This window comes from Chiloscyllium plagiosum, unplaced genomic scaffold, assembly GCF_037043375.1.
Source record: "Chiloscyllium plagiosum isolate Xiang-an unplaced genomic scaffold, Cpla_swu_hap1 HiC_scaffold_35, whole genome shotgun sequence".
NCBI lineage: Eukaryota > Metazoa > Chordata > Chondrichthyes > Orectolobiformes > Hemiscylliidae > Chiloscyllium > Chiloscyllium plagiosum.
In genome coordinates this window covers 29364721-29379916 of record NW_028270173.1, presented here as the reverse complement: position 1 = coordinate 29379916, position 15196 = coordinate 29364721, and the positions used below count along the sequence as shown (strand labels likewise).

The window sequence follows — 15196 nt, the reverse complement described above, 5'->3', positions numbered from 1 at the left end:
ACTGGGACAGGGTGCGGAAGGTTTGTGCACGGACCCCTTGCACTGGGACAGGGTGGGGAGAGTGTGTGCACTGGGGCCCCCTCACACTGTGACAGGGTGGGGAGAGTGTGTGCACTGGGGCCCCCTCACACTGGGACAGGGTGGGGAGAGTGTGTGCACTGGGGGCCCCTCACACTGGGACAGGGTGGGGAGGGTGTGTGCACTGGAGACCCTTCGCACTGGGACAGGGTGGGGAGGGTGTGTGCACTGGGGACCCCTCGCACTGGGACAGGGCGGTGAGGGTGTGTTCACTGGGGACCCCTCGCACTGGGACAGGGTGGGGAGGGTGTGAGCACTAGGGACCCCTCGCACTGGGACAGGGTGGGGAGTGAGTGTGCACTGGTGACCCCTCAAACTGGAACAGGGTGCAGAGAGTGTGTGCACTGGGGACCCCTCGCACTGGGACAGGGTGGGGAGTGAGTGTGTGCACTGGGGACCTCTCGCACTGGGACAGGGTGGGGGGAGTGTGTGCACTGGGGACCCCTCACACTGGGACAGGGTGGGGCGGGTGTGTGCACTGTGGACCCCTCGCACTGGGACAGGGCGGGAGTGAGTGTGCACTGGGGACCCCTCGCACTGGGACAGGGCGGGAGTGAGTGTGCACTGGGGACCCCTCGCACTGGGACAGGGTGGGGAGTGAGTGTGCACTGTGGACTCCTCACACTGGGACAGGGTGCAGAGAGTGTGTGCACTGGGGACCCCTCGCACTGGGACAGGGTGCAGAGAGTGTGTGCACTGGGGACCCCTCGCACTGGGACAGGGTGGGGAGTGAGTGTGCACTGGGGACCCCTCGCACTGGGACAGGGTGGGGAGTGAGTGTGCACTGTGGACTCCTCACACTGGGACAGGGTGGGGAGTGAGTGTGCACTGGGGACCCCTCGCACTGGGACAGGGCGGGAGTGAGTGTGCACTGGGGACCCCTCGCACTGGGACAGGGTGCAGAGAGTGTGTGCACTGGGGACCCCTCGCACTGGGACAGGGCGGGAGTGAGTGTGCACTGGGGACCCCTCGCACTGGGACAGGGTGCAGAGAGTGTGTGCACTGGAGACCCCTCGCACTGGGACAGGGTGCAGAGAGTGTGTGCACTGGGGACCCCTCACACTGGGACAGGGTGCAGAGAGTGTGTGCACTGGGGACACCTCGCACTGGGACAGGGTGCAGAGAGTGTGTGCACTGGGGACCCCTCGCACTGGGACAGGGTGCAGATAGTGTGTGCACTGGGGACCCCTCGCACTGGGACAGGGTGCAGAGAGTGTGTGCACTGGGGACCCCTCGCACTGGGACAGGGTGCAGAGAGTGTGCGCACTGGGGACCCCTCGCACTGGGACAGGATGCAGAGGGTGTGTGCACTGGGGACCCCTCGCACTGGGACAGGGTGCGGGGAGTGTGTGCACTGGGGACCCCTCGCACTGGGACAGGGTGCAGAGAGTGTGTGCACTGGGGACCCCTCGCACTGGGACAGGGTGCAGAGAGTGTGTGCACTGGGGACAACTCGCACTGGGACAGGGTGCAGAGAGTGTGTGCACTGGGGACCCCTCGCACTGGGGCACGGTGCAGAGAGTGTGTGCACTGGGGACCCCTCGCACTGGGACAGGGTGCAGAGAGTGTGTGCACTGGGGACCCCTCGCACTGGGGCACGGTGCAGAGAGTGTGTGCACTGGGGACCCCTCGCACTGGGGCACGGTGCAGAGAGTGTGTGCACTGGGGACCCCTCGCACTGGGACAGGGTGCAGTGAGTGTGTGCACTGGGGACCCCTCGCACTGGGACAGGGTGCAGAGAGTGTGTGCACTGGGGACCCCTCGCACTGGGACAGGGTGAGGAGGGTGAGCAGTGGAGAGCCCTTGCACTGGGACAGGGTGCGGAGGGTGCGTGCACGGACCCCTTGCACTGGGACAGGGTGCGGAGAGTGTGTGCACTGGAGACCCCTCACACTGGGACAGAGTGGGGAGGGTGAGCACTGGGGAGCCCTTGCACTGGGACAGGGTGCGGAAGGTTTGTGCACGGACCCCTTGCACTGGGACAGGGTGGGGAGAGTGTGTGCACTGGGGCCCCCTCACACTGTGACAGGGTGGGGAGAGTGTGTGCACTGGGGCCCCCTCACACTGGGACAGGGTGGGGAGAGTGTGTGCTCTGGGGGCCCCTCACACTGGGACAGGGTGGGGAGGGTGTGTGCACTGGAGACCCTTCGCACTGGGACAGGGTGGGGAGGGTGTGTGCACTGGGGACCCCTCGCACTGGGACAGGGCGGTGAGGGTGTGTTCACTGGGGACCCCTCGCACTGGGACAGGGTGGGGAGGGTGTGAGCACTAGGGACCCCTCGCACTGGGACAGGGTGGGGAGTGAGTGTGCACTGGTGACCCCTCAAACTGGGACAGGGTGCAGAGAGTGTGTGCACTGGGGACCCCTCGCACTGGGACAGGGTGGGGAGTGAGTGTGTGCACTGGGGACCTCTCGCACTGGGACAGGGTGGGGGGAGTGTGTGCACTGGGGACCCCTCACACTGGGACAGGGTGGGGCGGGTGTGTGCACTGTGGACCCCTCACACTGGGACAGGGTGGGCAGGGTGTGTGCACTGGGGCCACCTCACACTGGGACAGGGTGAGGAGGGTGAGCAGTGGAGAGCCCTTGCACTGGGACAGGGTGCGGAGGGTGCGTGCACGGACCCCTCGCACTGGGACAGGGTGCGGAGAGTGTGTGCACTGGAGACCCCTCACACTGGGACAGAGTGGGGAGGGTGAGCACTGGGGAGCCCTTGCACTGGGACAGGGTGCGGAAGGTTTGTGCACGGACCCCTTGCACTGGGACAGGGTAGGGAGAGTGTGTGCACTGGGGCCCCCTCACACTGGGACAGGGTGGGGAGAGTGTGTGCACTGGGGCCCCCTCACACTGGGACAGGGTGGGGAGAGTGTGTGCACTGGGGGCCCCTCACACTGGGACAGGGTGGGGAGAGTGTGTGCACTAGGGACCCCTCGCACTGGGACAGGGTGGAGAGGGTGTGCAATGGGGACCCCTCGCACTGGGACATGGGCGGAGAGTGTGTGCACTGGGGACCCCTCGCACTGGGACAGGGTGGGGAGTGAGTGTGCACTGGGGACCCCTCGCACTGGGACAGGGTGGGGAGTGAGTGTGCACTGGGGACTCCTCACACTGGGACAGGGTGGGGAGTGAGTGTGCACTGGGGACCCCTCGCACTGGGACAGGGTGGGGAGTGAGTGTGCACTGTGGACTCTTCACACTGGGACAGGGTGGGGAGTGATTGTGCGCTGGGGACCCCTCGCACTGGGACAGGGTGGGGAGGGTGTGTGCACTGGAGACCCCTCGCACTGGGACAGGGTGGGGAGGTTGAGTGCACTGGGGACCCCTCGCACTGGGACAGGGTGGGGAGTGAGTGTGCGCTGGGGACCCCTCGCACTGGGACAGGGTGGGGAGTGAGTGTGCACTGGGGACTCCTCACATTGGGACAGGGTGGGGAGGTTGAGTGCACTGGGGACCCCTCGCACTGGGACAGGGTGCGGAGGGTGTGTGCACTGGGGACTCCACACACTGGGACAGGGTGGGGAGTGAGTGTGCCCTGGGGGCCCCTCACACTGGGACAGGGTGTGGAGTGAGTGTGCACTGGGGACCCCTCGCACTGGGACAGGGTGGGGAGTGAGTGTGCACTGGGGACTCCTCACACTGGGACAGGGTGGGGAGTGATTGTGCACTGGAGACCCTTCGTACTGGGACAGGGTGGGGAGGGTGTGTGCACGGACCCCTCGCACTGGGACAGGGTGGGGAGGGTGTGTGCACGGACCCCTCGCACTGGGACAGGGTGCGGAGAGTGTGTGCACTGGGGCCCCCTCACACTGGGACAGGGTGGGGAGAGTGTGTGCACTGGGGCCCCCTCACACTGGGACAGGGTGGGGAGAGTGTGTGCACTGGGGCCCCCTCACACTGGGACAGGGTGGGGAGAGTGTGTGCACGGACCCCTCGCACTGGGACAGGGTGCGGAGAGTGTGTGCACTCGAGACCCCTCACACTGGGACAGGGTGGGGAGGGTGAGCACTGGGGAGCCCTTGCACTGGGACAGGGTGCGGAGGGTGTGTGCACGGACCCCTCGCACTGGGACAGGGTGCGGAGAGTGTGTGCACTGGGGCCCCCTCGCACTGGGACAGGGTGGGGAGTGAGTGTGCACTGGGGCCCCCTCACACTGGGACAGGGTGGGGAGAGTGTGTGCACTGGGTGCCCCTCACACTGGGACAGGGTGGGGAGAGTGTGTGCACTAGGGACCCCTCGCACTGGGACTGGGTGGGGAGTGAGTGTGCACTGGGGACCTCTCGCACTGGGACAGGGAGGGGAAGGTATGCACTGGGGACTCCTCACACTGGGACAGGGTGGGGAAGGTGCGTGCATGGACCCTTCGCTCTGGGACAGGGTGCGGAGAGTGTGTGCACTGGGACAGGGTGGGGAGTGAGTGTGCACTGGGGACCCCTCGCACTGGGACAGGGTGGGGAGTGAGTGTGCACTGGGTACCCCTCGCACTGGGACAGGGTGGGGACGGAGTGTGCACTAGGGACCTCTCACTCTGGGACAGGGTGGGGAGTGAGTGTGCACTGGGGACCCCTCGCACTGGGACAGGGTGGGGAGGGTGCGTGCACTGGGGACCCCTCGCACTGGGACAGGGCGGGGAGTGAGTGTGCACTGGGGACCCCTCGCACTGGGACAGGGTGGGGAGGGTGCGTGCACTGGGGACCCCTCGCACTGGGACAGGGTGGGGAGGGTGTGTGCACTGGGGACAATAGACAATAGGTGCAGGAGTAGGCTATTCTGCCCTTCGAGCCTGCACCACCATTCAATATGATCATGGCTGATCATCCTTAATCAGTATCCTGTTCCTGCCTTATCTCCATAACCCTTCATTCCACAATCCTTGAGAGCTCTATCCAACTCTTTCTTAAATGAATCCAGAGACTGGCCCTCCACTGCCCTCTGGGGCAGAGCATTCCACACAGCCACCACTCTCTGGATGAAGACGTTTCTCCTCATCTCTGTCCTAAATGGTCTACCCCGTATTTTTAAGCTGTGTCCCCTGGTTCGGCACTCACCCATCAGCGGAAACATGTTTCCTGCTGCCAGAGTGTCCAATCCTTTAATAATCTTATATATCTCAATCAGATCCCCTCTCAGTCTTCTAAACTCAAGGGTATACAAGCCCAGTCGCTCCAGTCTTTCAGTGTAAGGTAATCCCGCCATTCCAGGAATTGACCTCGTGAACCTACACTGCACTCCCTCAATAGCCAGAATGTCTTTCCTCAAATTTGGAGACCAGAACTGCACACAGTACTCCAGGTGTGGTCTCACCAGGGCCCTGTACAGCTGCAGAAGAACCTCTTTGCTTCTATACTCAATCCCTCTTGTTATGAAGGCCAGCATGCTATTAGCCTTCTTCACTACCTGCTGTACCTGCATGCTTACCTTCATTGACTGGTGTACAAGAACACCCAGATCTCTATGTACTGCCCCTTTACCTAAATTGATTCCGTTTCGGTAGTAATCTGCCTTCCTGTTCTTGCCACCAAAGTGGATAACCATACATTTATCCACATTAAACTGCATCTGCCATGCATCTGACCACTCACCTAACGTGTCCAGGTCACCCTGTAATCTCCTAACATCCTCCTCACATTTCACCCTGCCACCCAGCTTAGTATCATCAGCAAATTTGCTAATGTTATTACTAATACCATCTTCTATATCATTAATATATATTGTAAAAAGCTGCGGTCCCAGCACTGATCCCTGCGGTACCCCACTGGTCACTGCCTGCCATTCCGAAATGGAGCCGTTTATCACTACTCTTTGTTTCCTGTCAGCTAACCAACTTTCAATCCAAGTTAGTACTTTGCCCCCAATACCATGCGCCCTAATTTTGCTCACTAACCTCCTATGTGGGACTTTATCAAAAGCTTTCTGAAAGTCCAGATACACTACATCTACTGGATCTCCCTTGTCCATCTTCAGAGTTACATCCTCAAAAAATTCCAGAAGATTAGTCACACTTGCACTGGCATAGGGTGGGAGGGTGTGCACTGGGACCTCTTGCACTGGGACAGGGCAGGGAGGGAGTGTGCACTGGTTACCCCTCACACTGGGACAGGGTGGGGAGGGTATGCACTGGGGTCCCCTCACACTGAGTCAGGGCAGATTGTAATCCAATCCATTGGCACCACAGCACAGGGGGCACCCATCGGCCATCCCTTATGCTCTGAGTATCTTGCTTCACTGTCCTCCAGCTAGGAGATTTGTGATGGGCCGATTGGCCTGGTCCTGGAAGAGTGTTGGCTGAGGGGACGTGTGTCTTTCTGTCTGTGTGTGTGTGTCTGTGTCTGTGTCTGTGTCTGTGTCTGTGTGTGTGTCTGTGTGTGTGTCTGTGTGTGTGTCTATGTGTGTGTCTATGTGTGTCTATGTGTGTGTCTGTGTGTGTGTGTGTGCGTGTGTGTCTGTGAATGTGTATCTGTGTGTGTGTCTGTGTGCGTGCCTGTGAGTGTGCGTGCCTGTGAGTGTGCGTGCCTGTGTGTGTGTGTCTGTGAGTGTGCATACCTGTGAGTGTGTTCGTGCATGTGTGTCTGTGAATGTGCATACGTGTGTGTGTGTGTGTGTCTGTGAGTGTGCATGCCTGTCTGTGAGAGTGTGTGTGTGTGTCTGTCTGTGTGTCTCTGTGTGCGTGTGTGATCTCCTATGCCCTGGCATATTGCCACTCACTGTGTCCCATTGCCCGTGCCATGCCAGGTGAACGAGGCGGAGGAGGAGAGGTTGCGGAGTGAGCGGGAGCACCAGCGGGTCACCCAGATGTGCCAGGAAGCAGAGGATCGGGTGCAGGAGCTGCAGAAGTCCCTCAAAAGGGTGATCATCAAATCCAAACCCTACTTCGAGCTGAAAGCCCAGTTCAACCAGATTCTGGAGGTAGACTGTGCAATTTATTTCCTGAGTTAGTTTGGTGACAGCTAGGGGACAGTGAGGACACACACACACACACACAAAGGGGTCTTGTTGCCCCGATGTAGAGGAGACCACACTGGGTACAACATCGGGACCCTGGACCTCTCCATCTGGTGACTGACTAACCACAGACATATACAAGCCCACCGACTCCCACAGCTACCTAGACTACACCTCCTCCCACCCTACCTCCTGTAAAAAAACACGCCATCCCTTATTCCCAATTCATCCGGCTCTGCCCTAATTGTTCTCAGGATGACCAATTCCACTCAAAGTCCCAGATGGCCGCCTTCCACGATCGCAATTCTCTTCCCACATCTCCTCCACATCACGCACCACTGTCCTTGAACCCCACATCTCCCAACGCAACAAGGACTGAACCCCCCCACCCCCCCCAGGTCCTCACCTTTCACCCCCACCACCCTCCGCATACAACGCATCATCCTCCGTCCCTTCCACCGCCCCCAAACGGACCCCACCGTCTGAGATATACTTCCCTCCCCACCCCTATCAGCGTTCTGGAGAGACCACTCCCTCTGTGACTCCCTCCTCAGGTCCACGCCCCCCCCACCAGCCCACGCTCCATTCCCGGCACCTTCCCCTGCCACCGCAGGACGTGCAAAACCTGTGCCCACACCTCCTCCCTCACCTCCATCCAAGGCCCCAAGGGATCCTTCCACATCCATCAGAAATTTACCTGCACCTCCACCAATGCCATCTACTGCATCTGTGGTACCCAATGTGATCTCCTCTACATCAGTACCCTTCTTGTGAATCGTTTCAGAGAACATCTCTGGGACGCCCCACCCACCAACCCTTCAGCTCCCCCTCCGGACTCCGCCAAGGTCATGCGGGTCCTGGGCCTCCTCCATCGCCAAACCCTTCCCACCCGACGCCTGGAGGAGGGATGCCTCATATTCCGTCTTGGGACCCTGCAACCACAAGGGATCAATGTGGATTTCGACACCTTCCTCATTTCCCCTCCCCCCCCCACTCTATCCCAGTCCCAAGCCTCCAACTCTGCACCGCCCTCCAGACCCGTCCATCACTCTCCCCTCTGACCTATCACCACCTCCCCCACCTTCATCCACCCATCACTTTCCCAGCTACCCGACCCCCTCATCCCATTTATCTCTCAGACCCCGGCCCACAAGCCTCATTCCTGATGAAGGGCTTATGCCTGAAATGTCGATTCTCCTGCTCCTCGGATGCTGCCTGACCGGCTGTGCTTTTCCAGCACCACACTCTCGACTGAGTTAGTGTGGCGGACAGAGACTGGGGTCACAGAGATCTTGCAACACAGTAAAAGGTCCTTCGGCCCCTGGGGTCTGCGCAGGTCCCAAACAACCACCTCACTGTTACTTAGATTACTTACAGTGTGGAAACAGGCCCTTTGGCCCAACAAATCCACACCGACCCGCCGAAGCGTAACCCACCCAGACCCATTCCCCTACATTTACCCCTTCACTTAACACTACAGGCAATTTAGCATGGCCAATCCACCTGACCTGCACATCTTTGGACTGTGGGAGGAAACCGGAGCACCCGGAGGAAACCCACGCAGACACGGGGAGAATGTGCAAACTCCACACAGAGAGTCGCCCGAGGCTGGGATTGAACCCGGGTCTCTGGCGCTGTGAGGCAGCTGCAAACCACTGAGCCACCGTGCCGCCCGTATTCTCATCCCGTTTTCCAGCGTGTAGCCCTGTATGCCTTGGGATCACACCAAGTGCCCATCTGAATGTTACTCCAACGTCATGAGGGCTTGATCCCTTCATGGGCAGTGAGTTCTAGATTCCTAACTCTGAGTGAAAATAAAAATCCTCACGTCCCCTCTTAAGATTTCCATGCCGTATCTTATATCTAGGACCCCCGAGTCAATGACCCCTCCAATGATGCGAAATGCCTGCCTCATCTGTGTCCCTCATCATGTTTCACATCTCGATCACATCTCCGCTCACTCTCTGGCCTATTTAGATAGAGTTAAAAATCACACAACACCAGGTTATAGTCCAACAGATTTATTTGGAAGCACTAGCTTTCGGAGCGCTGCTCCTTCATTGGGGTAGCTGTGGAGCAGGGTCATAAGATACAGAATTTATAGCACAGTGTCATGCAACTGAAACAATACATTGAACAGTCCTAGATTGCTGTCAAGATTAGAGTGGTGCTGGAAAAGCACAGCAGCTCAGGCACCATCCGAGGAGCAGGGAAATCGACGTTTCAGGCAAGAACCCTTCATGAAGAATGTCCGAGACTTCGATTTCCCTGCTCCTGGGATGCTGCCTGACCTGCTGTGCTTTTCCAGCACCACTCTCACCTTGACTCTGATAACTCCAGCATCTGCGGTCCTCACTTCTGCCCAAACCTAGGTTGCTGTTAGGTCTTTCATCTTTTAGAATGGGTTGCAGGTTTCGGTTCATTAATAAGCAATTCCCAGAGAATTGTCTCTCAAGTCACATTCTCGAGATAACTTGAGGTTTTATTAAAACAAAAAGGGTGACATCTCAGCTCAGGCACTGTATTACAGGTATGAGGTTACACTCTGTCTGTATCCCAGTCCTGAGACACTTGTTGGACTGTACCCTGGTTTTTAACATTGTCTGCCCCAGTCCAACACCGGCTCCTCTACATCATCGTTTTTGGATCCGTGAGTGGGGGGCGGGAGGACTGGAGGTGATCTCTCTCTCTCTCTCTCTCTCTGAGACCCCGCCAATTTCAGATCCAGAGGGCAGGTCCTGAATTTTCCCAGCTATTGTTTTGCACGTTCCTGCTGAAGCTGTAAGTGTGGTGATCATTTCCTCCCCCCACCTTTTCCTATGTTCCCCCTACTACTGGAGTCCAGGTGTTGTGCAGTGGGGGAGAGTGGGAGGAGAAATCTATCTGTGTTTCCCACCCCCCCCCTCAAACCTTGTCTTAAGCACACCCAACGATGGAGCATCCACAGCCCCCTGGTGGGAGGGTGGGGGGGGGGGGGGTCAAGGGAACTCCAAAATATTCTGCATTCACACCCCCCAACTCACGCAACCCAAGACACACGACTCCTTATCTCAGGCCTAACCAAAGGGCCCCAATCTGCCCCTTGGCCCGTGTCTGAGATTGCTCAGCCCTCTGTCCCCACAGCATCGCCGAAGCAAACAGAGCACAGAGGCGACAAATCTGGAAGAGGGCAGATAAAAGTGGGGAATTTCGCAGCAGGCCAGGCCCTGTCCGTGGGAGGGGACGGGGGGTAGGTGAGGGAGAGAGAGAGAGAGAAAAACAGAAAATTGGCTCGATGACCTTTCACTGGATGGGAACATTTGTCAAATGTGGAATGTGGCGTGGGTGAGGACTGCAGATGTTGGAGACCAGAGTTGAAAAGTGTGGTGCTGGAAAAGCGCAGCAGGTCAGGCAGCATCCAAGGAGCAGGAGAATCAACCTTTCGGGCATAAGCTCTTCATCACCCTTTTCCAGCACCGCTCTAATCTTAAAGCTGAAATGTGATCTCTCTCTCTCCCTCCTTACTCTATCACTCACTCTATCTTCATATCGCTCTCGCCGTTCCCCCCCCCCCCCCCCCCCACCGCGGCTCTGTGCACCCTGTCATCCACCACTCCCACACCCCACCCACCCACGCTGTTCCCCCCCCTCCTCTACCCACACCACCTCCCCTTACCCTCCCCATCCCATACACCCACCCCTTCTCCACCACCAAACCACTCTGCCCTTACCCTTCCCATCCCGCTCCATATGCCCCCCCTCTCTCCCCATGCCCCCTCTCTCCCTGCCCCATTCCCCACCCCTCACTCTCGCCGTCGCCTCTATCCCCTGATCACGAACCTCCCCTCCCCCACCCTTCCCCCGCCGTGTGTCTCCTACCCCCCCCCTCAGGAACACAAGGCCAAGGTGACGGACGTGGAGAAGCAGGTGTCCCAGGCCAAGACCCGGTATTCAGTGGCGCTGCGTAACCTGGAGCAGATCAGCGAGCAGATCCACGCCAGGAGGCTGACACGGCTGGTCTGTCGCCGAGCCTCCCCGGTGGGAGCCGAGGCTGCGCCGGCCTACCCCGAGAGGGAGCAGCAGCTGGTGGTGGGCAAGGCCTCGGCCTACCCGTTGCCGGGGGAGCAGGAGGAGGAGGAGGAGGAGGAGAAGGGGCTGCAGGCCCTACCCCAGCCCCCGCCCCAGGCCCCGGACAACCTGTCGGTGCTGAGCTTCCAGACCATCGCCTCGGACCTGCAGAAGTTCGACTCCGTGGAGCACCTGGGCGAGCTGTCGGACGCCCTGAGCCTGGACAGTGACGACGTGAGCCTGGAGGCCGGGAGGCCACGCAGGGGCTCCTTCCCCTTCAAGCACCACCGCAGCATCAGCCTGTAGGGGTGTGGAGGGGAGAGAGAGAGAGAGAGAGAGAGAGGCCTGCCTCAGGGGGAACCCCCCTCCCCACCCATGGGGCAAGGAGATGGGTGGAAGTGGGAACGTGGAGGCTCCATCGTACAATTCTTTATTAGGCCTTTGTAGATACTGGCCCCATCTTGGTCGGGGGGGGGGAGATGAGTGGGGGTGGAGGGGGATAGTGGGGGAATCTATCCCTCCCCCCCCCACCCCCGCACATCCCAGCTCGACTCTGCTATCCCCACCACTCAGTCCCTCCTCCCCCACACCCCCCCACCAAAGGTACTCAGCTCTGTATCATAGACACGGGACCCCACCCCCACCCAGGTACAATCTAAAAGGCGAAGGTTGGCATCGTGGGCTTGGGGACCCTACCCACGCTGGGGGTGGGGGGGGGGGTGGGGGGGGGGGGGTTGGGGTGGACGCGGGGTGGGTTGCTGGGGTGGTGGGGGTGTAGACGGGGTTCACTGCTGGCCTGGCCCCTCCCCGCGACCACCACCCCATCACCCCCAACGTAAACGGCGAGGAACTCTCCAGGGGGTTACAGGGGATGACGGTTAGTTGTCCTGTTGGGGATAAGCACCGACACTGTCCTCTGCGTCCTCTTGGTGGGCCATTCCCGTCCCAGTCAGCAGGCAGCGTGTCCTAGTGGGTTCACCACCCTCCTCTCCCAGCCTGCAGGATCGCTGCCAACAGCCCTGATCCACTTGGGGCAAACCGGGAGGTCTGAGCGTTCGCAAAGTGAGGGCCCCTCGCCCCTCGCAGAATAAACACGTGGTCTGTCCAGTTAGGGACTGATCCACGCTCTGCTGAGGAAAGGAAAGGTACTACTGCATATATCATTAGCCAGTGAGCTATCCTTAGACTGCTGAATAAACATTGTACTTTGCACAGTTAGGGAGTAATTTAGTCCCCACTGAGTTCATGGTGGGCAGAGGGTCTCGGTAAAATATTGCCTCCAGTAACTCCAGCTCTTTAGTATCCAGTGGGTCAGACACTGTCCTTTCCCCCCCTCCCCCCCCCCCCCCCCCCCCCCCCGCCTCTGGGACTGGGTGGGATAGTGGGTCAGACACTGTCCTTTTTCCCCTCACCCCTCCCTCTGGGACTGGATGGGACAGTGGGTCAGACACTGTCCTGCTCCCTCTCCCTCTGGGACTGGGTGGGACAGTGGGTCAGACACTGTCCTTTCTCCCTGCCCCCCGCCCCCCCCACCTCAGGGAGTGTGCCTGGCCCCTGGCCCCTTACCCTGCCTGATGCTGCTGAATTTGATGACCATTATGTTTTAGTAACTGGCTGAGGTGGAAGCCCTCCATGTTGGTTTTGAGAGCGTTGGAGTTACGCCGTTATCAGCGCGTTCTCACTGTTCTCGGTTTTTTCAGTGACCTGGGGGGGGGGGGGGGGGTGGGGAGGTTGGTTGGAAAGCTTCACGGTACCTGGACCCGGGAAGGGGAGCGAGTGTGGCCTGGAAATTCCAGCCCCACCAATTCCATACCTCCGCCCGGATAACTCAGCCAGGCTGACTCCCCTTCCCCACTCAGTATCTACCCTCCTTCACTGTCCCCGAGATACACCAGCGAGGGCGTCCCCCTCCTGTATCTACCCAGGGATGAACCAACCCCTCCCCCAGCCGGTACACCACGCCCCCCCCTACCCACCCAACCCAGTAAATCAACTGGAGCTCCCTCACCCTGTATGGGTGGGTTAGCCCATGCCTCCCACCTCTGTCTCCGCCCTGCGGCCCTTCCTGTGGGGGTTGGGGGGAGGGAGGGCGTGGTGACTATTGCACCCCACCCCCCTTCCCGTTTGACCTCAGTCAAGCTGGGCAGCACAGGGGCAAGAGAGAGAGGGGCACGAGAGATGGGACTGGTTCTTCACCTTGACCCTCCGGGCACCCTGCCCACCCCCTCAACCCTCACCCCCTCACACACCTCCCTGACCGACTGGGGTGGGGTGGGGGAAGCGTGTGAGGTGGCGACGTCAATGGGACAATCCAGTGGCCAACCGGGGGGCGGGGGGTGGGGAGAACAGTTTGGATTTGAGTTGGAGAGGGTCGAACCAGCCCTTGCTTTCTCCTGCTGCCAGTTTCTGGTGCCACACCGGGCTGGCGCTGCTCGCACGATGGATCTGCCGCTCGGAGAGGCGGGTCAAATGACTGCGGGCGTGCCAATGTACCTCAGTCGTATTTATTATAGACTTGTTTTTATATCTGTACGCATCTGTCTGTGTGCGCGTGTGATAATGCGGACTCCAAAATAAAACTGGGTGACTTTGTCTGCCTTGATATCGCTTCCTCGATCGCCGTAGAACGTGTGTTAGGTGTTGGGTAGACCGTTAGACCCGTTTCCCCCCCCCCCCCCCCCCCGTGATCTTATTGCCCCGATCGCCGTAGCTTGCTAAACACTTTTGACAGTGTTCAACCACTCTCCCTCCGCCTTTTCAGGAGGAGAGTTCCAGAGCTCGGCACGGAGAGAGAAATTGGCACATGGCTTAGTGGTTAGCGCTGCTGCCTCTCGGTGCCAGGGACCTGGGTTCGATTCCAGCCAGGGGCGACTGTGCAATCTCCACATGGACGTCCTCCCCGCGTCTGCGTGGGTTTGCTCCGGTTTCCTCCCACAGTCCGAACAATGTGCAGGTTAGGGTTGGTTGGCCATGCTAAATCTCCCCCACAGGGCTGTGCAGGCTGGCTGGGTTAAGCCACAGGGAATTCAGGGTGACAGGGATAGGGTTGGTCCAGGTGGGATGCTTTTCAGCGGGGGACGGGTGTCAGTGTGCACTCGATGGACCGAACGGCCTGCTTCCACACTGCAGGGATACTGAAAGAAGATCCATTCCTGTCTTAAATGGGCAACCCTTTAGTTTTCACAGTGCCCCTCCCAGTTCCAGGTTCATCCGCAGAACGAAACATCCTCTCCCCATCCGCCCGGACAACACCCATCAGGATCGGACATGTTTCAGTAAATCACCTTCAAAACTCGAGTGCTGCTTCAATCTTTCCTCAGAGGACAACCCACCCAACCAGGTATTCTGTAACTGCTGCTCGCTGGAGAGATACTGGGTGGGTCATATCGTCAGACACTGTCCTTTCCCACTCTCCCCCTCTCCCTCTGGGACTGGGTGGGACACTGGGTCAGACACTGCCCTTTCCCCCCTCTCCCTCTGGGACTGGGTGGGACACTGGGTCAGACACTGTCCTTTCTCCCCCTCCCCTGGGACTGGGTGGGACACTGGGTCAGACACTGCCCTTTCCCCCCTCCCTCTGGGACTGGGTGGGACAGTGGGTCAGACACTGCCCTTTCCCCCCCTCCCTCTGGGACTGGGTGGGACAGTGGGTCAGACACTGTCCTTTCCCCCCCCTCCCTCTGGGACTGGGTGGGACAGTGGGTCAGACACTGTCCTTTCCCCCCTCCCTCTGGGACTGGGTGGGGCAGTAGGTCAGACACTGTCCTTCCCCCCCTCCCTCTGGGACTGGGTGGGACAGTGGGTCAGACACTGTCCTTTCCCCCCCCTCCCTCTGGGACTGGGTGGGACAGTGGGTCAGACACTGTCCTTTCCCCCCTCCCTCTGGGACTGGGTGGGACAGTGGGTCAGACACTGTCCTTTCCCCCACCTCCCTCTGGGACTGGGTGGGACAGTGGGTCAGACACTGTCCTTTCCCCCCTCCCTCTGGGACTGGGTGGGACAGTGGGTCAGACACTGTCCTTTCCCCCACCTCCCTCTGGGACTGGGTGGGGCAGTAGGTCAGACACTGTCCTTCCCCCCTCCCTCTGGGACTGGGTGGGAAGCTGTCTGACTGTTTTCTGTAATCTCCCT

General features: G+C 59.6%; 1 protein-coding gene across 1 annotated transcript in view; it reads left to right on the top strand.

The window, feature by feature from the left end:
• The window catches only part of LOC122541168 (SH3 domain-binding protein 5-like), an 83122-nt gene extending 69465 nt beyond the window's left edge, over window positions 1-13657 (top strand). Inside the window, exons 5-6 of the mRNA XM_087979443.1 lie at window positions 6809-6982; window positions 10889-13657. Coding sequence (XP_087835569.1) covers window positions 6809-6982; window positions 10889-11371 — 657 coding nt within the window. The 3' untranslated portion in view covers window positions 11372-13657. The remainder of the gene's footprint in view (window positions 1-6808; window positions 6983-10888) is intronic.
• Window positions 13658-15196: the final 1539 nt, after the last annotated feature.